Source organism: Pleurodeles waltl, chromosome 2_2 (assembly GCF_031143425.1).
Source record: "Pleurodeles waltl isolate 20211129_DDA chromosome 2_2, aPleWal1.hap1.20221129, whole genome shotgun sequence".
Lineage (NCBI taxonomy): Eukaryota > Metazoa > Chordata > Amphibia > Caudata > Salamandridae > Pleurodeles > Pleurodeles waltl.
In genome coordinates, this window is record NC_090439.1 from 876,009,221 (window position 1) to 876,035,200 (window position 25,980).

At 42.5% G+C, this 25,980-nt stretch overlaps 1 protein-coding gene across 2 annotated transcripts in view; it reads right to left on the reverse strand.

The window, feature by feature from the left end:
* RGS22 (regulator of G protein signaling 22) overlaps positions 1-25,980 on the reverse strand; it is a 742,354-nt gene that overhangs the window by 128,643 nt on the left and 587,731 nt on the right. For both annotated transcript variants that reach the window (XM_069220550.1, XM_069220549.1), the window contains exons 21-22: positions 24,448-24,609; positions 2,836-3,015 (exon numbers count right to left, since the gene is read on the reverse strand). In XM_069220550.1, coding sequence (XP_069076651.1) covers positions 2,836-3,015; positions 24,448-24,609 — 342 coding nt within the window. The remainder of the gene's footprint in view (positions 1-2,835; positions 3,016-24,447; positions 24,610-25,980) is intronic.

A 25,980-nucleotide genomic window follows, 5' to 3' on the forward strand; every position in this document is an offset into this window, starting at 1 on the left:
TAGTAGGCTTTCGAGCCTATACAGCTTGGAGTAAGACAACATGCATAAAGAGGATGATGTGGTCAAAATACTCATTTGCCTAATAATTCTGCACTCCCTGTATAGTTCTTAGGGCATCCGCAGTGGCAAGAGTAAGAATGCAAACCTGCACAGTGGTTGCTGGCGATAGTAAAGCAGCATGTGGTATCTTGGAAACTATTGGGCCAGACATAAAGAGGAAGGGCTTGCTAGAAATCACAAATGAAAGAGAAAAGATTGCAGATGGAACTCCTGTAGCCAGCTTAAATCTGAGTGTGAATGCACATCCGTGTGAAAGCACAGCAAACGCGATATAAAAAGTGTGCTGAGTGAAATGAGCATTTCTGCTCACTGATGTCTGGATACCATCCCAAGGTGGGTGATGTTTGTACTTCCCACATGGGTGGAAAGGACCCTTGTTGGTAAACAGGAAAGAGGTGGAAAGTTCTTACAGTCCTGATGATCTTCCCCTGGATGTAGCATACACAGTAACCCATGCAGGATGGAGGACTCAATGCTGCCTAGATGGAGGGAGCGCAACTGTAGTCATTCTGCCCTAATTCCAGAAATGTCAATTCCTCTTTGGATGCCATTTAGGCTTCTAAACTAGCAGCATGTGGAAGGTCTAATGAGAAGCAGATCAGTTGCATACTTTCTTCATTCTTCCATCCACAGGGACCGATAGAAGCCCCAACCCACGGCAAATGTAAGTGGTGACAGCTAGGAAACAGAAAAGGCAAACTTCTTTTAACCAATGAGGTAGATGTCAACCTCTTTCCCCCTGAATGGACTATTGTTGTAGATGATTTTTAAGGTGCCAATCTTGATTTGTATTATTTCTCTGTTGTGTGGCTTATCCTGAAGTTGGGCTCTATACTAACCAGCACCCAAGGTAGATTTCCGATTAGCTTGATACACTGGCATTCAACTAGGTGTTTTCCTCAAATAATGGCATCTGTAGCATCACTGAAGAATGGCCTCCAGTTCTTCTTTTACTTTTGCCTTGCCTGTGTCAGAGAGAAGTGGCAATCCAATGCCCCACTTTACTCTGACATGTTTATGGGACAAGTAGGCAAACTAGGTTCCCAGAGTCTTGGTGGGAACCATGAGGGCTGTGAGAGATGTGCACACAGATGTGCGGGTGGGTGCCAGCTCCTCTGGGACATACCTACAAGGACTACTTATCGTTGGGGAAACAGAAAAAGCACAACTGTGTGCCCCAATAAGTGTTTGTTGTCAGTTAGGGACTATTTATGAGTGGTACAATAATTCCAATGTAATCAGTAACATGCGTGTGAGCCTCATCAAGAATACAAATAAGGCAGAATATTGATATTCGCATACTTATGTGCGGAGGTCTTCGCCTCAAATACCTTATGTGAGGAGGGCTCTGCAAACATAAATATATGTTTTAGGAGTAAATGTGGGAAGGACAGAGGTGAGTGGCTAGAAAACAAGGAATATTTACCAATAAATGGGTGTGATTGAAGGAGAAGTAAGGAGGAGATTAGGTAGGGTTAGGGAGTGTTTAGGGAGGGATACGCACCCACCCACAAAAGAAAAGTCCACTGTAAGTCACAACCTGCACTTCTATAACTAGAGCTAAAAAAAGTAGAGTAAATCCAGCATCACAAGTGTCCAACGTATTGTAACGCAACACCCAACCATTGAAAATAATAGAGGTAGGGTCTTAAGTAAAACCCCTTATGTAATAATGTTAAAATAAAATTAAAATATTTAAATTATTTAAAAATATAAATAAATATATTTAATGTCAAAAGAATATCTATAAATAAAACATATTTTATTTTTAAACATTTTAATAACTGTTTGAATTTCAAAAATCAATCTAACATTTTGTTTAATTAAAAATAATTATATCACTCCTAATCCATACATTACTTTTAATATATTTTAATAAATATTACAAATATAAATTTTCTACTTTAGGTGTAATTTTTTCCTTACATTTAAACTTCAGAAAAATTATTTTATTTTAATATATTCTGGAGTATTGTATTTTGTAATGTAAAAATGAAGTAATTATTGGTGTACGTTTTTTTATCTTGTTCTACATTTAATAATAACATTAAATATATTAAATTATTTAACATCCATGTTTAAGATTAAAAAAATATATATATGTTTTAAATGTTTAAGAAACATTTACACTTTCCCTATACTTTACAATAGGGACATCTCAGCCCTGATTGCCAAGTCTCCACCAAGTGTGCTGTACATCAAATATGGTCATAAAGCCATTATTAGTAGTAACTTTACAATTGCATACTATATTTTTAGTGACTCCACTGCTATTTCAGGGGGTGGGGACATGTAAGTTTACACTTTTGAGTAATTTTACACTAATAAATAATGAACAGACAAAAGTAGTAAATTTACTGGTAATAAATCTACCTGTGTAGCTTTACCTTTGCCAATATGCCCACACCGTACTTAGTGCTTCAAAGATTCCTAAGTATAGTAGAATCCAGATTAATCAATTAAAGGACCGATGGGCTAATTACTCTCCTCCCTGTTAGATTAGAAGCTGAAGAGAAAAAGGGCTTCAAAGAGGTTGACTGACTGTATCAAAATAAATTTACATTCATAGGTCTAATCCACTTCACTATGTTCCTGGTGCATGAAAAATATACACTAAATCACAATCTCATTTATACATTAATAATTACAGCACGTCCATTTCCCTTCCCAGTTTTCCTAGCAGTCTTCTTCAGACCTAGCTCCTAAATGAGTGACATCCAATACACTGTAGTTATGACCTTTCTTCAGACTGCGCCATTGTTGTGGTCTTCTTACCTGAGCTTCCCGAAACACATATGGCCCTAGATCTCTCCTGTGCTCAAGGATCTTCTCTGCTTGTTCTTGTGAGATGCCTATTTGCAAAGCAGGGGGTATGCTTGAATTGATGAAGCAGTTGATTATGGCAGAAATCTTACTCTGGATGGTGGCATCGTCACAATGTGAATGGCACAAATCCTGGTGAGTTAAAAGAGAAGCAATCACAAAATATCTTATTATAATGTGAGATCAAGTCACAAAACTTCTACAGGTTTAGTTGTTTGATTTGTAAATATTTGCATCAGGTGCTGTAAACGTGATCTTACCAAAATGAGGAAATTATACCTAGCAGTGGTTTGTGCATATACTCAGGTTTAGCTCCTGTTCATTAGAACTCACTCCCATCCAACTTCATAGGCACTTTGGGTCCACTGTACCAGTCACAATGCAAAACTTAGGGCCTCATCTCTGGTTGTCTAATGACCGTCAGGGTGGCAGTGCTGGCGGTCCTAATCTGCCAGATGGCGGTAACACCACCATGAAAAGGCTGGCGGAGACGGGGTGCAGGGAGCCCCAGGGGTGCCCCTGTACTTGGCAAGGGCAGTGCAGGGGTCCCCCTGACCAGCCCCGTCGCTATGTTCACTGTCAGCTTTGCACCCTACACACTACAGCATTGCCACCGGCTCTATTACGAGCCGGAGACAATGCTGTAGGCTGTATCCCAGGGGGCCAGTGGGCGGAAACTAAGTTTCCACCCACTGACCCAGGGGGAAACTCGTAATGGGCCTGGTGGGGAGGCTGCCACACTGGCGGCATCCTACCCGTCGGGACTTCGGTGGATGGGCTTTTCCGTCTGCCGAAGTCATGATAAGGGCCTTCCTCTTTCTCCTCCTTTTCATATTTCATTTTGTTAAGACTTAGGCAGTATACTCTTCTAGAAAAAACCTCAGGTATTACACTAGATGTGGAAAGGTTTTAAATATTGATGGACACTAGTGGATACCAGAACAAATACCACTTGTCAATACACACAAGCGGAACTACTGAATATGGTGCGAAGGCTTTCAAAAGGCAACCACCCTATGCCAGTGATACTAGTTTTGACTAATTTTCCAGGATCATAGGGGATAGGAGGTGGATCAAATCAGAACAGAAAACAACAAAAGAACAAATTAATGAAAGTCAGTCACATTCTCCAAAATGGGAACAAGTGAAGGTTATGTGCAATCTGCTGGAAGGTAGAAAATACATACAAAAACTGTTTCTGCAGGTGAGTCACTTGATCTTGTTGTGGACATTTATTCCTGCAAATTCATCATCTAGAAAGATTACCTCAGCTGTAAAACTTAAGAAAATAAGGACAGAGCAACTCAGTAGAACAGCCAGACAATAACACCACAAAATGCTTGAAGATCACAACACCCAAAGCATTGCTTATTCCTTGAGTCACAGTAATAATGCTTTTTAAATGGGGCACAGAAGTAAAATGCCTTGATTCCAAGTCTGGGGATAAATTCCAGTCTGTGTACAAATAGAGGTTTGTGCAGGATTTTGAATTCCAAGTTGTGTTATGATTATTGCATCCTTATAGTTTTCCACTAACACAATTCAGCAGGTGAATCTTCCTTAACTTTTTCAGGGAAAAATACAAGGCAGAAAGGCAAAACATGCGAATTCCACTGTTTTAAACTCTAAGACACTTACTTAGAGCCTAGAGCACTGCCCACTATCCAACCAGTTCAGCGGAGGCTATGGCCTCCACATCCCTGGTGGAGAATTGCACGTCATGTTTAGCGCTCACCACCAGGAAGGCAAGCAGGAAGGTATTTTCAATGGAACAACTGCAGGCACTGAACTTTGCCGTGTGTGTGCCATGTTTGAAGCACCTTCTCAAGAATGTTTTTGAATTCTGGAAACAAACTTCCAAAGAGGGAGTTTGTTGTCAGGAAATAAAATAGCATTAACCTTCATGAGCAGGGAGTTTTCACCCCTTCTGAGGGGGATATTGTCTGTTTCCTCTACTTGTGACCACCATGGCTTGTGTGGCAGTTCCAGTAGAAAAAATAAATGATAGTTGTCCCACACTAGGTAAGGTAAAGTGAGCCCCACTGTGGCATTCTGTCCCAGTGCTAGTCAAGGTGTCAGGTCAGGGGTTTACACCAGTGGAGCCATCTGAGGCACAGCCTGTGTGATCCAGTGTTTCCTTTGAATTTGAAAAGTGGCACCAAGAGTTAGGCTGGGAGGGAGCATCGATGTATATGGCAATTCTCTCGCTCAACCAAACCCTTAAAAAACGTCCTAGCTCTACATGATATTCCTTGGATTATCCCTAAAAAATAAGAGTTCCCTGAAAGGTGTAAAGGACACATTTTGGAATTACAATGAACTGTATAAATATAAATTGATTGTGAAGTAATTGTTAAAAATATAATTGAATATGAACCTTTGAATTAAATGCATGAGCGATCTGTTGATGTGGCGCCAAATGGATTTGGTTCACTGAACTAAGTGTGTACCTCACCCAGGATATCTGTATTTACCAGGTGCAGTAAATACCATTTCGATTCCAAATGGAGCCCAAGTAGTTCCAGACTAGACATCTCTTTCAAGAGTACTAAAGTTCCAACACTGCGTCAGCTGGAATTGAATGGCCTCAGATCCAACAGGAATATCATTTTTTACCTAATGATTAAAAAAGTTTAATGCAGAGATAGATCAGACTAAAGACTCTGGGCCTCATTACAAGGCTGGTGTTCTTGAGCCTGCCAGCCTCGCAGTGGCGGTCAGGACCACTGCTGCTGTGGCAGTCTGACCGCCCGCCACATTAAGACCCTGGCAGTTGGACCACCAGGGTTCCGCCGTCTCTGCCGGGATCGGTGATCCTGACGGGTTGATGGTGGGTGGAGGTCACAATCAGCCAGGGCAGCGCTGCATCCAAAAAAGCCAAGAAGCATGCGACACAAGCATGTCTCACATCTACAAAAGGAGAGAAAGCTTTGATATCCAGAGGTCAGCTGTCACAAAACACTATAAATACCATTAAGCTCACCTTGCCAACACCAGCTATCGCATTACATGCTCTTGGCAGCATGGCAACCTCTGTAACCACCAATGTCAGTGTGTGGGTACTAGAGCCGTTAATGGAGCAAATACTAATTCCCCACTCCTGGGCGTCAATGAGTGCAAGGATCTCAAAGTCAACCAAGTTTCTGCAATGACTGTGATAATGAAGGAGTAAATGCTGAGAACCTATTTAAAGACGTAAAGACTACCACCTGTTTTCAAAGGGCCGAAAGGCAGGAGTAGAGAGTGTAGACACTGGGGTTGAGATGCAGGCCTAAGTAGTTCCAGTGGCTTCACCATTGCTAGCATGTGACCCACATATAACTGATCTGACTCCAATAACAAACAATGTGCAGTGTCGCTTGACCATACCGCCTGGAGGCACTGGTTCACCTCGTAAACTAATTCCGCACTCGCTATCTAAACAGTCTAATCAGGTGGACTGTATACATCAGGGCACAATATATCCTGATAATAAGGCCAATATCTCATTGGGCCAAGGTTTGTTGTTGGATATGGCCATAGCCAACTCAAACCAGCAATCAATGCTCCAGGATCAACATCTCCTGGAAATTATCCTCAATGAAGTCCGCGTATGTAAAAATTCTTAAATGCAAGAGAAAGCATTGATACATCATAGACTCGACAAGATTAAGGATATGATGCAGCAAATCCCAAAGAGAGTAAAGAAAATCAAGCAGAGAGTTTCTGACTTGAAAGATCGCTCCCTTTTTTGGAATAAAAATATAGACATTTTACAGAAAAAACTGCTGGCCTCCCAATTCAAGTTGGATGACATGGAAAACTATGCGCGGAAATCGAATCTACGTTTTGTAAGAATTCCAGACTGTATGGAAGGTCCGGATAAACTACTACAGAATATATAGAAATGTTGATCAGGGATCATCTATTGGAAAAAGGTTCCGAAGATCTCACCATAGTGCGTGCCCATCTGGTTCCCACCCAACGGACACCGAATGTCAAATATCCCCAGACTGTGATTGTAAACTTTTCAAATTACCAGATGAAGGAGGCAATTCTGTCTAGGGCTATCCAAAGCAAACCTTTTTCACTTCCTGACCGCTCCCAGATTAGGGTGTTTTCTGCTATGTCAGCTATGGCAGCTCGTCGACGTAGGGAGTTTATAGGCCTAATGTGTCAGTTTAAAAGCATTGGGGCACAGGCCTCAATCGTCCAACAAGCCAAGCTTAACATTTTGTTTACAGGTCAATTCTATCTTTGTGTTACTTTGGAGGAAGCCCAGGAATTGCTACAGAAGATCATTGCATAAGATCTTGAAATAATATGCAAATCTGTAGGAAGAGATGAAAAGTAAATGGGGAGAGAACAATAGTCAAATTAAGTGTTATTTTTCTCTCTTTTGACTTCATTTTTCTCTTTTGACTTTGTGATATGGAAGACATATTAGCTTTGATTGATGTCTATTTTGCTCCTAATACAGTTGTACAACTGAACTGGATACATCTTTTATGATTTATGTGAGTGCAGGTCCTAAGCTTCTTAAGGGTTTTATGAGTTGTTGCACAGTATAACACGATATTAGTCAAGTGTTTGTGAGTTCCAGGACATCTTGAATTCGACTCAGCAAATTAATAATTTCTTGCGCTTATTTCTTTGCAATATTCGGGGGAAGATCTTAGAATATTTCCCTCCCTCATAAGATCACGGGGGAGCGTAAAGAGTGTGACTAGATGCAATGTCAGGGCACCTCCAATTTCAGATAGGGCTGAGATATAGGGTTGAGGGCTTTCCTCTCTCTCAGAGGGAATGGGGCGGGGAAGGTTCACTAGGGGGAAGAGCACTCTGGGGGTGAGCATCAGGAGGGTGGGGGGTATACTAACAGAGGGGAAATAAAAAAAAGAGCAGTGTATTTCAAAGGGGTCGGAGAGCACAACATGTATCAACAACTGGGTGGGTCGTGCACAAAAGGCAGTAAGTAGAATGCAAGGAGGTCACCCTCCAGGATAGTGGGGGGCTTGTTTTAAAGATTCCACAATCCAAAATATGAATATCATTTCCTGTAATTTAAATGGGCTTCTTAACTAACAGAAAGCTTGTGCAATGTGAAGCTAGCTAACATTGTTAAAGCCAGAAGTATTTTTTTCTGCAAAAAAATCATTTTAAGGACAATTTCCCAAATTCGACATCCCTAAAAATACATGTATGCTTTCCATGCTTCGGCAGGGGCTGCGGTAGGGTTGGAGTGGGGTGGTGGGGGCATGTGGGGGTAAACAAGCCACTCTCCTGGCTCGCACAGTTGATTGACAAATGCATTAGGTTATTTGAGATGCTAAGGGTCGCTGGCTATGGCTTAAAGTACTGAAATATGATCAATTTGGTTAATTATTACAATTCTATCCAAGATGATATTGAGCCACTAACCCAAATTTATAACTTAGCAATGGCAGAAATAGGTCTAATAATTTAGGGTGGCGATTTTTATTTTATCCAGAACCTGGCATTAGATGCTTCACATAATTCAAATAAACAACTAAAAACCACATACTCTTCACTTAATTCAGGCTCTGAAACAGGATTTTGACTTCAGAAATACATGGCGCTCGATCTATCCCTTAGTAAAGGTATATACTTGTTATCCTCACCAATTTTCCTAGGCATTTCGCATTGACTTTTTTTTGGTTAGCAGGTCAGTGCAGTATCAAATGTCTAGTATTAAAGCGACTCCATTTTCTTACCTCTCTGTCATCTCAGTCTAAATACAAGTTAGTGCTGATAATAAGGAATGACTCGGATGGCAATTCAATTTAGAACTACTAGTAGACTCAACCTGGCTCGAGCAAACCAGTATTTTTATTGAGGAGTTCTTTAGAATCAACTCTAGTACTGCAGATGATATAGTTGTCTGGGAAGCATCTAAAGCTGCCTTCCGTGGTCACTTAATCACCTATCAGGCCTTCAAGAATGAAGTACGGTATGCTAATAGAAGGGATAACTGGCAATTTGACTTTTCAGCAGAAAACTTAGTAAAAGAGTCAGCATGTCTGGAAGTTCCTAGCATGGGCAGCAAAGGTTCAGAAAAACAAGCAGATAATTGAGAAGATTTTGAATACAGAGACACAGTTCGTAGTGGATAAAAACGATAAGATAGTAGGCATGTTTTTACAGCATTATCGTAAGATCTATGAAACAAGGGATGAAGTTCCCAGTCCTAAGCTGGAATAATTTTTTAACTCTTGTTTTGCTACAGGTAACAGGAGAGCAGAAAAATGCTATCACAGTAGAGATTCGAGAGCCAGAGATCCTGCTTGCCTTAAAAAGAATGTCATACGGAAGGGCGTGTGGTTGTGATGACATACCTATGGAAGTATTCAAGACTTTCGCTAAACAGTTGGTACCATTCCTTGTTAAATTATTTAATCAGATTAGATCTGGAAAATCCACTTCAACCTCTTTTAAGGAATGGATTATTGTCAGCCTTCTTACAAAAAGATAAAAATACTCTAAATGTCAACTTCTGTAGACTGATAAGCTTCCTAAATGCTGACTAAAAGTTATTAACCCAAAAAAAAAAAAGGAACAAGTTGAAGCACTGATCGATAGTGCCTAAGCCCCGGTGAAAGCGGTATTTCACATCTCAAATAACTGAGTTATTAATGGCCCATTGCTCCAATTTATCTAATCATACTCTTCCTGCCACTTTAGCCACTTAGGGGGTTATTCTAACTTTGGAGGAGTGTTAATCCGTCCCAAAAGTGATGGTAAAGTGACGGATATACCACCAGCCGTATTACGAGTTCCATAGGATATAATGGACTCGTAATACGGCTGGTGGTAAATCCGTCACTTTTCCGTCACTTTTGGGACGGATTAACACCTCCTCCAAAGTTAGAATAACCCCCTCAATCTATTAGCAATACTGATCTATAGAAGGCCAGGTCTGCCACATCACCATTCTTGTAGATGGGAATGACAACAAAGTGTGTTGTGGGACCATTTTAGTTCCCTGCCTGGGTATAGGAGTTTAACTTTGCTTCGGCTTGCAGTCCTGTGCTCTTTTACCTAGATAACATGCTCTGTTATTTTTATTCATTTTAGTACTGCTTGCATTTTAGAATAAATGTTTTTATGTCATAATCAGTTGCCATTTCGTGAAAGCGTCATTATCAGTAATGTACATAGTAGACTGTCATCATGTTCTTTTGCTTGCCGTTTGACAAAGAATAGAATGTGAACATGTCAGGCATTTGTTATGATATTGCAGATACAAGTTTGCGCACACAATCTAACGTTTAGATACATACCCACGTCGGGATTCTTGCATGAACAATAACATGTACCCTATAAAAACACCTTGTGAGACCAAGGCCGTTAGAGGGGGTTCTACCCAGGATATTCCATTTATACTGCACGTCACTTTGCAACAGACCTCAGCCTTGGTGCCTCTAAGGATCCTGATCTGGAGTCCATCCTTGTCCTAAGGTAACAGGGGTTTGGGTGCTTCTCATGGACATTGCATGGGCAGATTAGTTTTATCACACCTTGCTTTCTTAGGGTAGAAAATACGCTTTATGGAGGAGTTTGCATATTAATTTTTATTGTAATGTGTTGGGGTTGATCATATTTATATCGCTTATTTTCACAATTCTGATGTTGTTATTCAGAATTGTCAAAATCATTGCAGCTCATGCATTTTATTGCACATTGCAGTATTTTCAATAAATGTATTGAAAACTATCCTGTATCTCCTTTCTTGGCTGTGTGTGTAAGAGACTTACTGCTAACAAGAGAAAAGGGTAAGACTTGCTCCACCGCCATTTCCCTTAGAGGTTTTCAGAATTTATCTGCTAGGCAGCGAGAAATCCCCTTTACTATTTGGGTTTTGGTGAGGTCCCGCTAGAAAGCTGGAATGACTGGGCCAACAGCTTCCAACTGGTGTAGGAGTGACTACAAGCAGAGGTGCTGCTGCCCCTAATCCAGCAGTTTCGTCGAGATACGACAGTCCTTACGACTAGTGAGATCACGACCTTGGGGGAGATGTTTTGGTGGCATCCCTGTGTACATCTGTGATCAGTGAAGAGCAAAAATCAGACCTTTCTTTATAAAGATCAGGGCCAGCAGCTTTCCCTGACAGGTTCTTCGTAAAGCCTGATCAACCTCTTCATGTTCGAACTCCACCTCATCATGTGGTCCTGCATAAACTCCCTCCGTCATCAACAGGGGCATTGGTGGAGTAGATAAGTGGAGTTACTAAAATGTTCTACCCACATGGTAGGCATGGTAGGCAGTATAACTGTTGCCACACATGAGGCAGAGGTTTCCTTAAGCAAAATGGAAATTTATACCCTTCAGAAGGCTTCACAATTGCTAAGCTCACTAGTAAGCGACAATGACCTTGCTTCATCCCCATTGCAGTTTTGCTTTCTCCCAGTCCTCTTGTAAAGCTATCTATACATTTGAATCTCTTTTGAGATGTGTGTTATTTTTTAATGCAGATCTAAGTTGTCTGTGGAAAATTGAACATGTACTATCAAATGATTTGATCGCCTTACCCCACTAGTCACTACCTTTTTGGCTTTGATGTAAATAACTCTGAATGCCTGTAGAATCATAGAGGGAACATTTTTGTCCTCAAAGCACTGCAACATCTTTAGCAACCTAAATCAATTTAATAATACACTTGAGGGGGGTTGATTTGGAACATTAGAAGCCCGCTATTTTTACATAGCTCACATCAGGAATTCAAACCTGAAGAGGAATCAAATATAGACTTATAGAGCAAGACCAATATTAGAAGGTTAAGATTACTAGTACACTTTGACATCATCATGAAATTTACACAACGGCTACACAGATCCTGTGATAAAAGTATAAAACCAATGGTGGAAGACGACCCTTTGCCAATAAAATGTGAAACCCGGGAGTTGTATGTGCCACATAGATCCTTAGCAAAAGTTAAATTATACTTGATTAAAAGACCATTCAAAACATACCCCACATGATTATGCTTAAAATGCGAAAAATAACAATTTTTAGCATACTAAAAACCTCACACCTTTTTTGATGGTTGGTAGCGAAGACGTGTGTTAAATTTAGCCATCCATAAATTAGCCTAATCACACAGGGACGAATGGCTAATCTTAAATAAGTCATTACCAACAGCCTTGATTATTTCACCATCTTTATATATTAAGTGGTTAATACAGAGATTAACCCCAACACAATCTTGTTTGAGCTTCTACCAGCTACATACACCAACTGGTAATGAGGAAAATTAAGCTCCTGCCACAGCACTCGCCTAGAGTACCCAGAGTACTTATGTGAGATAAGATGACCAGGCCACCTTTAGCTCTCCCACACTTCAGAGGAATGGCTAGAGGGTCAAATGTGTAAAAGCCATAAGTTAAAAAAAGGCTCAGTCGTCAATGTCTACTGTAGACAAATACACTCAAAGGTTTGAGCTACATCAGCCAATCTGGGTTTGACAACTTAGAACTAATAGCCGCCATAATCCAAGAAATACACTTTAAATGCTAGTTGGGGCCTGGCATATTTAAACAACCATCCTATAATGCATAAGTGGGATTGTTGCTCGTTATACTTACCACATAATCCGCAAACATCTCAGAAAGATTAAAAATAGGTTCTGGTTAACTTCCACAATCCTTTGCACCAGGTGTTCATCATTACAGTACATATCATATTGATACAAATATATATGTATTCCTTAATTATGAAAACCACCAAAAGTGGTTTCAGGGAGCTCTGCCACAAATAATTAATACCTTTAGGAAAGAATCATCCTTGATGCTGGAGGGCCATACCCAGCCAACACTTGCCAGTTATACCCTCATACAAATTGGACTAACAATAACCCAGCACAGCTAGAGCCATGATGAGAAAACAAATATGAAATACAGACAACTGCAACAGTAAGCGTTGCAGACTATAGAGACTAGAGATCACTTAGTTATTCATCAGCCAGGCAGTTCACCCTGTAGCTATTATCCCACCATCAGTTACCAGAGTCGTGCAGAAATGTCCCTGTGATTGTAAAGAAATGTCCTTTACAACAGCACGTGGGACATATAAACTGGATTTTGTGTATCCACAAACTTCTCCCAAGGAAAAATTCAAAAGAATGTATTTCCCAGCAGGAATGGCCCATTTTACTGACCACTGCAATGCCTGCAGTAAATATTTGACAACATCGGTGCAGCCACGGTTGGTGGACCACTGCTGTTAATTCTCCAAGATGGCTTGATAAATAAGTTACTTACCTTCAGTAACACTCCTTCTAGTGGATGTTTTATCTAACTGCAGATTCAGTATCTTGTGAATATTCAGTCAGGCGTCAGAACGGATCTGGAAACTGAAAATCAGCACTCCTGCAAACCAACATCATTCCACTCCGGAAGTGACCACACAGACAGGCTAACATCAGTTACTTTCAAAAGTTTGTCTGCATCCTAGGATGCACAGTTTATCAGCAAATCGGCTTGAACAGAATGCAGATCTGTAGTTTGAGACATTTTAGATGGAGGGTAGTCCATTTCACAGAACAGGCAGGTAGGAGTGCAGTGAGAAATCTTCAGGTAGATAGAGTACAACTAGAAAGAGTGTTAACTAAGGTAAGTACTTCTGTTGGATACTTGTAACCATAGAATCCACACCTTGTGAAGAGATATCAAAGCAGAATAGATATTAGAGCAGTACCTCCCCAGGTGGTGGGTCTGTTGAACGTCTCAGAATAAGTATTCCATGACCAAAAGAGCAAAATGCCCATCCCAAAGGATTCAGCTGTCAAGGTAATAGTGCTTTGGGAACATGTACACTGATAACCACGTAGTAGCCTTACACATGTCCAGTACAGGCACTCCGTGTGACAGTCTAGTAATATGAACCTTGCCTAAAGTGGAATAAGCCCTCAATCTTTCATGTGGCTGTTTCTTTGCTAGCTCATAGCAGATTTTAATGCAGAAGATTATTAATTTAGATATGGTTCTTTTCTGTACTGCATTTCCCTTCTCTGCTCTCAAGTAGCCAAGAAAGAATTTATCGTACACTATGGTCCCTGGTACAATCAATGTAGAAACTGAGGGCTCTATTGAGGTCCAAATGATGGAGTCTCTTCTCCTCTTTGAAGGGCCTAGGTGGGGTAAGGGAAGACAGAAGGGTGAAAGCCTGACCAACATGGAAAAGTGTTACCATTTTTAGCAGAAATGCAGTATGAGTTCTCAACAGTTTGTCTGGAAAAATTTTTTTGTGTAAGGTAGATGAACAGAGATTGCCTGCAGCTCACTAATAAGATGAGCTGACGTTATCGCAAATAGAAAGACTGTTTGTAGGGTCAAGACACGTAGTGAACAGATGTACACCGACTCATACAGGGTGCACATTAGAAAAGTAAGAACCAAATTCAAGTCTCACTGTTGCATTGCAAAGTGCTTCAGAGGAAACATATGCTGTAAACCTTTAAGAAATCTCACCACAACAGGTGATTTAAACAAAGAAAGCTAATATGGCAATCTTAAAAATACCGAAAGAGCCAAACGCTAGCCTTTTACACTGCCTAATGTAAATCCTTGGTGGGCCAACAACAGAGTAGGCAATAACAATTTAGAAAGTTTAGCTTGTAGCGCATCAATAAGACGTGTGATGCACCAAGCCACAAACTTGCAGAACAGTAATATGGATGAGAGCATACTTCAGGTCCAAAACTATCATCCATCTTCCAAGAAGCATGGCAGACAGAATCTGGGCAAGAGCATCTTGAATTTGTTTTTCTGCAGGGACGCATTGAGAGGGCTAAGATCTAAAATAGGATGAAGGCCTCCGTCCTTCTTCTGCACAAGGAATTTGCAAGAGTATCGCCCAGTCCCTACTTCTGGGCTGCAACCTTCTCTATGACTACTTTGGCCAAAGTGGCCTGCACTTCCTGCTACAAAACGGACAATTGCTCCACTGCCAGCTGTGCTGATGGGGGTAGAATGTGCGGCAGGGCAGGAAGCACTGCAATGGCGTAGCCGCGAAGGACAATTTAGAGGAAACATGGCTCACCACCCCTGTAGGAAATGCCTGTTCCTGCCTACTATTGAGTGAGTATGTGTCGAAAAAGACACACTGAAGTGGTTTTGTAGTTGTGATTGCCAGAGAGATGGCCAGAGAGATGGTGGACTGAGCTGCAAATTGTCCTTGATGCCTGGAACATTGTCTGACTGAGAATGTTATTGTGCCCAAAGTGGGGTGTGGCACTAGTGATATTGAAAATTTACGGAATACCCTTGACAAGGACAAGGACAAAACTATTAGTGGAAATTGCCTAGTAGGGCTGAGAGCCCCAATGAACATGTTGTGGCATGAATTTCTTAAAGCATCCATGGCCAAGTTAATTTTCTCACTTTTGTCCATTAAGGATTGTAGACATATCCTAGGAAACCTGTAGATCCAGGTAGATCCAGGTGTGGCACTGAAGCACTATACTTGTGCCCTTTGCCTGATCCAAACAACTGGTTGTGTCCAGGCCAGATCTAATATATTTTCCTGCATCCAGTAGTCCTGAATAGTTTGGGCTAAAGATGGATGTGGGTCCTCCGGAACTGCCAGACGGATTTGACAAACCACACCACCTAAAGCATAGCTGTAGTGGCCCAGGAGGCAGCTGGAAATGACTGACTGTAAATTATGCCCAAGGGCGCAAATGCGTATCTTTTAAGACCTCATTAAACGGCAGGAGAGGTGCAGCAGGCATATAATCAGGCTGAAAAATCTCAATCAAAACATTAGCCTTAATCTCCATTGTAGGGACCTGCAGGTCAAAGATCTCTGCAGGTTGTTGCATAGCAGTAGCAAAAGAAGCACTTTCCTCTGTGGCAGGACCAGTGAGAGAGAGAAATCTGGTATCTGTGGGAGAAATGCATTCCTCTCTTCATAGTTGTTATAGTAAGAATCTGAGTCAAAAAGCTGATATACAGTACATATCTCTGCTGCATGATAAAGACAATGTAAATGTCTCAGAAGGGTTGGCTGTAGGTTGTACTACGATGGGATCGAAACAATGCCTCAGTCAGGCAACTTTGGCTCAGAGTTAGGAACCGATATAGGTAGCCAAACCTCCTCCAGCGACTTCGGCACTGGAAGTAGATTGGATGCAAGTGGAACTGGTGCAGGGAGTGGCTCCTAAACCAAAGTCAGCACTAAAGCCGGTGTGGAGCCTGAAATGGATTCAAAAGGCACACGTGGCGCAGAAATAGAACCTACAAGCGGGACCCCATGGAAGGCCTCTGCAATTCTTTGAGGTCTGATGGCATGTCAGAGGGAGCTGAAAGTGTGCCAAATATAAGAGAATAAACGAAAGGAGCCAAAAAAGGACAGAACTAATCAACTCTGTTATGGGGTCTCCGCCACATGTTGCCTAAAAATGTGAAGCATATTGAACTAAGAAAATGTAGAACATTAACGCCTCCTGATAGCTATTGCTAAGCTAAAAAATGCTATTCTTATTATTTACAGGGCCAACGGTGAAGCCAATATAAAGAAAGATATTTTGAGGACAGAAGAGGGGAATGGTCTGACCCTAAGAGGGGTGTTCAACTTTAAAGGGAAAGACCTGACCAGGGGCAAGAGTAGCAACAGAAGGTTGAACCCATTACTATGAAAAAGGAAGAAAGGTGACTGGACTGTAAATCTTTCAAAATTAAAAAGTAGCACTCTTTCTGACCAATGGAATATAAATCACAGCCCTCCTCAACAGTTCTTCAGAAATCTCCTAAGTTGATTCCAACAATTCAGTGTGTCTAAGAAGAGACATCAGCCGGCAAAAAAAATAGACCAGGTCACATTATACAATGCCAAAACTGAGGGTGATAATGAAATACCTGTAATAGCAATTTTTCGACTCACATTTCCAAAGCCTACAACACAGTATTGGCCAAGGAGGCCTCCCTAGGGTAAAGACCACTTTAGGGATGTTCATGTCAGCTGATGAACATATAAACATATATACCAAGTCATCACATGTTATACCATTGTAGGATGAGTGTCAAAAACCCAGCGTGAATACCCATGTATTCCCAGTTCTAAAGCTTGGTGGAAGTCACATGTTCAGTTGTGATTTACCCCAATATCAATAGGCATACAGTCATATGTAGAGCAGAATGTTCAATTTCAGCCCTCATTATTAACTAGAAAGGAAAAAATATACAATCAATCCTGGATATTGTCAAAAGAGCTGTGGTGTAGCTGTTGGCACCAGAGTCCCAAGCTTTGACTGCCTTTCAGTTCAGTGGTTCCCAGCACTCTTTTACTCGTTTGTATCCTCTGTAGTGCCCTGGACCAGACATAGCAAAGGGTTTTATCTAGTGTAACCTTGTGGGCAAAAAGGGATTGCCTACTTAGGTTAAGGAGCACCTGAGTCAGTAAGTTCCTTGTGGATGTGGTCATTCCCCTTTCATCTGCCCCATCCCAGCATGCAGCCTGCCACCTAGCAGCCACTGTAAATGTCCAGCCAGATAGTACAGTTCTAAGCCTGGTACTGCCAAGCCCCCTCATCAACTGGTAACCACATCTCAGATATGGGTACTGTATGTTGCTTTGTACCCCAGATCAAGTCAAGTAGCATATGATCCATTTCAATGAAGACACTTCTAGGAATCAGAATGGCCAGGGTGGCAAAGAAGTACAACACTCTTGGGAGCAGGACCATTTTGGAAAGTGTTGTTCATCCAATGACCGAGAGTGGTAAAGTGAGCCAGAATTTAAGGGACTGCAGGAGCAAAGCCAGAGCTGATTACATTTACTTCAAGCACGTTTTGTTCTGTTCTGCATATGCTGATGTCCAGGTATTTGAATGTCATTGGCTCCTATTTTATAGTATCTCTCAGCACGGGGGTCTGTCAGTGCAAGTTGATGTTCTCATCAAGTAGTCACATGACTTTTCACAATTAACTTTTAAACCTGGCGGACTACCAAAATGCCTCAGGGTCTTGATTGCCCCACTAACAAAAGGCTTCTCTTTGTGTAGATATAACAACATATCATCCACAGAGAGAGATATAAAGTGGCTGCTAGTTAATATCCAGAAAGTGGTAGAAGTGCCCCTCGTGGACCAGAAAAATCATTGGTTCCACAGCAAATGCAAACAAGACAGGAAAAGAAATGCAAACCTGCCTCATGCCCCTGCCAATAATGTAGGGCTCTGAGAGTACGTTGCCAGTCTTCATTCGGGCTGCTGGGGTGGTATATAGTAACAGGGTCCATACCAAGAAGTTTTGAACCAATCCCCATGTTAAGCACTGTTATGTATACAAATTGCCATTAGAGAGAAACAAATGCTTTCTTGATGTTGATTGACAACACTAATGTCCTAGGGTATTCCCAAAGTGATTCATCAACGCCTGAATCGGCCTCCTGATATTGAGCATTGTGATGCGCTAGGAGATGGACCCGGCCTGGTCTGGGACAAGTAATTTGTTCACTCTAGGGATGAGACTATTCACTAGGATTATCCTCAGTATTTTGTAGTCAACATTAAGCATTAACAACAGCCTATAAGTGCCGTGTCTTCGTCTTTTTATAAAAAAAGACTATAACTGCCTCACGCACCATGACCAGCAAACAACTCACTGCCCTAGCGTTGGTCTAAACTTCAGCCACTTTTAGAGTGCATATACTGCTGTAAGACATGTAAAATTCGCTCGGCAGGCCGTCCAACCCAGGCACCTTCCCTCCAGCCATTTCTCTCACTGCTACCAGCACGCACTTCTTGCACCTTCAAGCCAGTTCCTCAAAGGGTTGCAACCTCCAACGAGAACCCTGGGGGTGAAGCCGCCAGCACATAATCCAGAGTTTGTGCTCATTCCTAAGATCTATGGTTGCATATAACTCATCACAATAGGTTTTAATGGATGCATTTATCTGTGCCTGGGTGAAGGCCAAACACTCTTCAACAGTATGTATGCAAACAATGGTAGAGCTTCACTTGTCTTAGTTGAGTCACCAAGCAAGTAGCTGCCCAGCCATGTCATGCCCCTCCATGTACCAGTAAAAGATAAGTCTTACAAATGTAACCTTTGAGCTTCTCTACTATCATGTTTCTCTTGTTTCTCCCAAAGACTATCACAATAGGGAATACCACCTGCTAAGGATTTCTTGAGGGCATTTAGAAGCTGCTACTGTTTAATTATTTGCACATGCAACTGAGTTCTCAGCCCGACTCTACGGGCTGTGCAATGACCCCTCACCACTATTTTGAAGGCTTCCCATTCTGTCAATATCGAAGCCATTGGCCTCACATTCTCCTCAAAATAATAAGTAATCACCTCATGCAATGAGATATGTGTTGAGTTTCCAAGTGGGTATAGCTTCTCTGGGAGTATCCTAGTTAAGTGTTAAAAGCAAGTGATTATGATCTGAGTAGGTCCTGGCCAAATATCTTGTATGTATGACCCTAGTGTATACTTTATAACAACACAGGAATTTATCCAGCCTAACATACAGGTCATAGAATTTGGAGTAATACTCCCATCTCCAGAGTTGTGTGATCTTCAGCTATCAACTCTGAGGACGGAGGACCAGCTATTAAAGGCCCTAGACCATTGATTTTTACCTGATGTGGAGCACTGCACTCTAGGATTTGAATTAAATTTCTCCAAGATCCCCTGTCACGTTTTCAGTCTGTAACACACCAAAGTCTTTAATTATGTCTGATTGGACTGTTGATGGTTTTCACTTTGGGGCCAATTTGTGTCATTTCATGGTGGGAGCCTCAAGTGCATTGCTCCTGCCTTCTTAACTGGCTCTTTCGGTCTTACTCACTACTACTGAAGCCAGCTCCTGCTTGGGCATTCGTTCCACAGTGGAAGCTGTCTGGCTGCAATGGGGTGAATTTCCTCTTGGAATTACTTTAGGAACTTGCTCTATCTTTATGGCTCGTATGTCTGCTTTTGGGGGGTTTCTTGAGCACTTTAAAGTTGGCTTCAATGTAAGAGGTTTTGTTAATGCAGATCTTGTGCATCTTTTTGTGGGGGTACCTTACACATAAGGTTGGAACTGGCAAGGTCTGCTATAGTGTTTATTTCTATCAATATAGAGTTCTTTCCCTGCTCAAGTGAGTTCATTTCCTCATTGGACTGATGGGTCCTTCCTTTAGGGAAGTGCAGGCACTCAGGTGACTGGCTGTTCTCAATCTGTTCCTCTATGTTCCTGAGACACATGGTTGTTAACCTAGCATCCCTTCTTTTTTGCAGGTGTCCTGAATTTGGCTGTGGTGCTTCTGGTTCCTTGCTATGACATGGTTGGGGTCTCTATTTAGCTATTTAGGGTGGCTCCTGATGGGAGTGGCGGCTGCCGTGGCTGTAACATCGGCTGGGGCGGCTGGCCCTGCCCCGTATGCACAGCGGCTGGAGACAATTCCAGACTGGTACTAGAATGATGATCCCAGCTATTAAAGGCCCGGCTTTATGCCCTGAACTGACACTTTGGTAGTCTGAACGCGCCCAGCCCTGCAGCTGCAGCCCAGGTCAGGAGGAAGGTACCATCTGGCTCGAACTGCCCCCCTCTTGCTGCTGTGTTGGGGCCCCCGCAGTGCCCCATGACGTCATAGAGGCTGCCTACATGGGATCATACTGAGGACTGAAGCCTTCACCATGTACGTTACCTGTGCCAGCGACCAAGATGGGAGATGGTTCCCTCCTCATGAAGTGCCCTGATTGTCTTGAGTCTGCCTTGGCCCCTGAAATCCCAGTGACTAACCTTCATCCAACGGAGTACAGCATTATTTATATGAGCCATACTCGAGAAGCAGGCCTTTCAGACCTGTTGTAATTTTAAACTATCTGAGGGAGAATTCCTCGCCTGCTCCAAATCCCTGGTACCGTCTCTCTCCTGGCACCCCTTGAGGACATGAAAACACTGTTTTTCAGGGGCATATTTACTCGCCCCCAGCGCCACCCAGGCAGAAGGGACAAATTACTGACCCACTCAGATGAATCTCTGATCTATGCTCTATAGGCGCATTGTGTGGACCAGTGTTTGGGTCCTATGGGGCTCTCTGACGGACCAGAGGATCAACAATTCTACTGGGAACTCCACCTCTAATTGCAATTGTCCATGACTTGCAGCATTATCCAGATACAGCCAGATCTAGCACACCACACCAGCCAATCACAAACAAACGCCTGAATCCAGAGATGTGAAGCTCATCTCCTTCTTGCTTCCTCCATACACTTTGGGACCTGATGTTCTTCCAGTCGTCAGCCTGAGATCCTGTCTAGATTGGGAGTCGACCGCTGGGTCTGGCTGCTACTGCTCCCGTTTTGCCACGGTAAGGCGGACAGACTCTCTGCAATACCCTCGGACACCAACTTTCCTCCCAGCAGCCATGTGTAAGGATAAATCCATCTGTGTGAAGATCTTGCAGACGCGCATAGATCAACATGCTACCAACAACGGCCCTGTTAAAGATCCAACCACTGACAAACGTACTGCCCCCAAGAGAGATCTGGCCGCCATCCTTCAAGCCATCCATACATCCGAGGCCTCCACTGAAAACAAAATAAAAGTACGGGTTGATATGACTCTAAAACGGCAGGACCTACGCAATGCCATGGCAAGAATCACAGAGGAACAGTCCAGTTTCTCCATGGTGGAAGATGATGTTACTACACTGAAGACACAAGTCACCAAGCTACTATCTCACACAGCTGAGCTAGACCGCCGCTTGGAAGTCGCAGAAAACCACTCTCGACAAAATAATCCATGTTTTGTGTGTATGCCTGAAGGAGTGGAACCACCACAAGCAGCAGCCTTCATAGAAGCTTGGTTCAAATCCTGGGAGCCGGCGGACTGCCTCTCCCCATGGTTCGCTATTGAGCAGGCACAAGACGCTCTGACATCCAAGCCACCTCCGGGTGACCCCCACAGCCCCATAATTGCACCTATCCTCAAAATTAAGGATAGAGATGCTGTGCTGCAAAAGGCTTGTTCTCACCCAAACCTGTCATATCAAGAGAACAAAGTGCTCGTTTTTCCAGATGGCAATTAAAATACTCATCCACACGGACCAGTGCGGCTTTATGCCCCATAAAAGCATGAGACACTGCCTTTGATGGCTCCATGTGGCTCTAGCTCACCACCATCTTCTCACACCCAACCTGGCCTTACTGCTGATAGATTTTGAAAAGGCCTTTGACATGGTGGACTGGGGATATTTAGAGCGAGTGCTTTGAGAGCAGGCTTCGGAAGCATTTTCACAGATGTGCTCTATTCTAACCCTACAGCCCAAGTCCAGGTCAATGGAGTCCTATCAGATGCATTCCCCATGAGATGAGGGATGCGACAAGGCTGCCCCCTACCTCCCCTTCTTTTTGCGCTGGTGATTGAACTGTTGGCCCAACTTATCAGATGCGACACACAGATACGGGGCTGGCACTGGGATGATGCTCAAGAAGATCGCATTCTGCTCAATGTCTTACTATATCTATCTGACCCCATGACAACGAGTCCACACTGTCTCCAGATCCTCCAACTCTTTAGCGAAGCATCAGGTTTGCGGGTAAACCAGCCAAATCAGTTTTGGTACTGCTCAAAGAGTCCCGTGATTGTGTGGCATGGCAATCTGAAATTCCAATTTGTCATCTCAGTTACCGATACCTAGGGATCTGGGTGGCCCTCCTTCCAGAGTTTACCTAGCCCCTCAACCTCAATCTCTTGACTGGGAAGGCAGACCTCCACCGTTGGCAATGGCTCCCGTTGAATGCAATGGGGAAAATAGCCCTATATAAAAAAATGATACTTCCTAAATTCTTTCAGAATTTCCTAATCCATTTGCTACACTACTGGTTCCATACTGTGGATAGACTAAGAACTTCCTTTCTGTGGAGTAACACTAGGCCTTGTTTGGCTCCGGGCCATTGCCAACAAGCTCCTTACGATGGGGGCCTGTGGGCATCAAAACTATACTTCTGTTATCTAGCGGCTCAGTTCCTGCTGGTCAATGACTGGTTCTCTCGGGCCGGGCTGACCAGACTTCTCAGTCGGAACTCACATCTCTGGGGTTTTCCCACGTTATGGCAATGCGCTATGGCTCCCCGATACCCATTACCCTACCAGAAGTAAGTAAGACAATTTTTCTGGCTTGGTGAGCTGCTTTTCGACAAACACAACGGGAGGCAAAACTCACACTCCAGACCCCACTGTGGTAAGGCATCTGGTTGAGGGAGAAGGCTACATTGGAGGACTTCCAGAAATGGAACCTCATTGACATTACACAATTAGGGGCTGTATGGTCTCGATCCCATGTACGCTCCTTTCATGAACTTCAAGAAACCAACTCCCTGGGACCTACACAATTCTACAAATACCTGCAACTCCAACACACACTCGCCACCCATGTTCCAAGTGAAGAACCCATACCAGAGTTCAGCCCAGTAGAAGCTAGAATTCTGATGGGTGCACTGGGGAAGGGAGGAATATCGCAGATCGACCACACCTTCATTATTAATGCCTCTCCAATCACAGACCACCTTAGAAAACGTTGGGAACGTTGGTTGGGCCCACTGGAAAATGATGATTGGCGTGATGTCCTAATGGCCCCCGGGTCCTAACCATTTCATCCAGATTGAGACTAGTACAAACTTACTATCTACACTGCGCTTACCTTACTCCCATCAGACTACACCACATTGGGCTTCTCCCCAGCCCTAACTACCCGGGTTGCTTAGAATACCCAGCTGACTTTTACCATATGGTATGGTACTGTACTGTAATCCATCACTAAAGGGCAAAAGTAGTGAGGGAGCTCATGCAGGTCCTAGTGTGGGTGGTCCCGGACACCCCACTGATCCTTCTACTGGGGTGTTCGAGGGTGCTAGGGGCTCTTGCGCAGACAAGGCGTTCCTGGGCACCCAATACAATGGCAGCCAAATGTGATATTGCAGTCAAATGGAAAAGTCCCAGTACCCCCTACCCCCCCACCCACTGTGGCACAATGGCAGGGGTCTAGACCGGTGTGCGACTCAGGAGAATGTGTAGAAAGAGGCTGTTCGTTGAAACATAAACAAGTTTGGGGTAAATGGTTGGGTCAAGTGGGATGAAACAAGTGACATAGGAAGGCTTATGCTTTCTGGGTACCTGACATTTCAAAGTGGCGTTGTGAGCTTATATTATACATCATATGGGTATCAAGAAAGATAACTAAATTGTAGTTCACTGTGCTTGCGGTGAAGCTTGTACCACTGTTAGGTTAAAGTTGATTATCAAAAAAAAAAAAAAACGCAAGCTAAGGTTGCATCTATATTTAAGGTCACTTTTAAAGTTCATCCACTTGGTCTGGTTTTATATATCCAAGATTTGTGGTACTGTTCTACTCATGGATGATTCCTGTACAACAGTGAGATGCTATTGCGTCTTTACTTGCAATCTCAACAACATTTTATGATTAAAGCAAGTCAAACCACTAAACTTTAAATGAGACCATTAGTCTGTAATTTAAGCATGTACATATTGATGTGAATAGAAGAATCAAGTAAATGACTGGGGAGCTTATGTAGCACACAGGGTGAAGTCAACTAAACAAGTGCAACCCAATACCTTATATTTTTGCACTTCCAGCCAGAAGAGCAGATCATTCTCAAGAAAGTCATTTTTCAACGAGATGAAGCGTTGGAACTGGCTCACTGTGACTGGGTTAAGGAGAGCTTTCCGAAACTCGATGATCTCTTTTGATGAAGAAATCCACTTACTGTCCAAGTGCTGTGGAAAACAGATCAATAAAAGCATTTGATGAAACAAAATTGTAGTTCAATGACCAGATTGCTGGGGTCTACTTAGTATTAATATTAAGGAACATTGGAAGGAGCTGCTATAGACACAGAAAGGACACAGGAGAATACATAGGTTTTTACCTTCTCCATGGACATGTTCATGTGGTAGAGCGGCAGAAAACAAATGTTAAGAGTTCTGTGTTTTCGGCATCATGTTTTTCAAGTGATGAAGATTCTCTTCAGGCTCTATTACCCATAAACATGCTAGACAGGATGCTAATGCAAGATTTGCATTCATCTGGAAATCTCTGTAAATATGGTATATTTTTTATATGTATGTGTGGACCTTTTACTATCAGTAATCTTCAAATTTCGGAATTGTTGGATATAATCTCTGAGTAGGGTAACATGTAGTCCTATGAATCTGTGCTTTGCAGAATGAATCTTTGTGTCTATGTGCATTCATTTCTGAGAAGTAGTCTATAAGTATATGTCTCTCTGGACAGACACTTTTCCAATATTGTGCGAAGTTGTATGTATGTGTTACGTTTATGTGTTTTGGGGTATTTCTATGTTATGCACGGATGTGATCATCCAGTGCAAATAGCAGACTGCGTGCTAGTAAAGCTCTATATTTAACATAGGGCTCCAGATAGCAAACACATGCAAAAAATTAACACAACTATCAATGTATTCACTTTTACCTAATCATGTATCATCTTTGGGGTGTATGGGTTTCTGAATGCATCTATGACTGTATTTGGAACTGATCGGTTTGTTTTACTTTTCAAAGTTCGTGCATATGTTTCCTCAGTCAATTCGGCTCCTTTATACTCTATCTCACAGACACATACACAATCATTCTCTCAACTCATTATCTCCCATCTGTAACTTTGTCATCTCTCTCTCTCTCTCTCTCTCTCTCTCTGAGGTGGCTTCCTGTCTTTTCCTTATCTTTATGCTTTTGGGGATGTGTCTATCTTTCTCTCCCTCTGTTTCTCTATGTCTGCCACTTTGAGCTTCCCCTCTTCTATGCCTAATCTTTTAATTTGTTTGCCTCTGTCTCCCTTTTCTCTCTGCCCTAATTTGTGTCTATCTCTATTTGCTATACCTCTGAGCTCTTGCTTCTGTCTGTCTCTCTCTCTCTCTTTCTCGCTCTCTCAGATTGTCATCTTTGATCCACCTCCTCCTTATTTATAAGAATGTCAGCATACTATATTTTAGAAGGGGATTAAAGACAAAGAAGAAAAAGACAAAAACTATTTTCAATATTTTAAAACACTAGGAGGGTTGTCCCAGAAGATATGAGAAGGTATATGGGAAGAAAGAAGAAACCACATGCAGGGCTTGTAATCTTAGA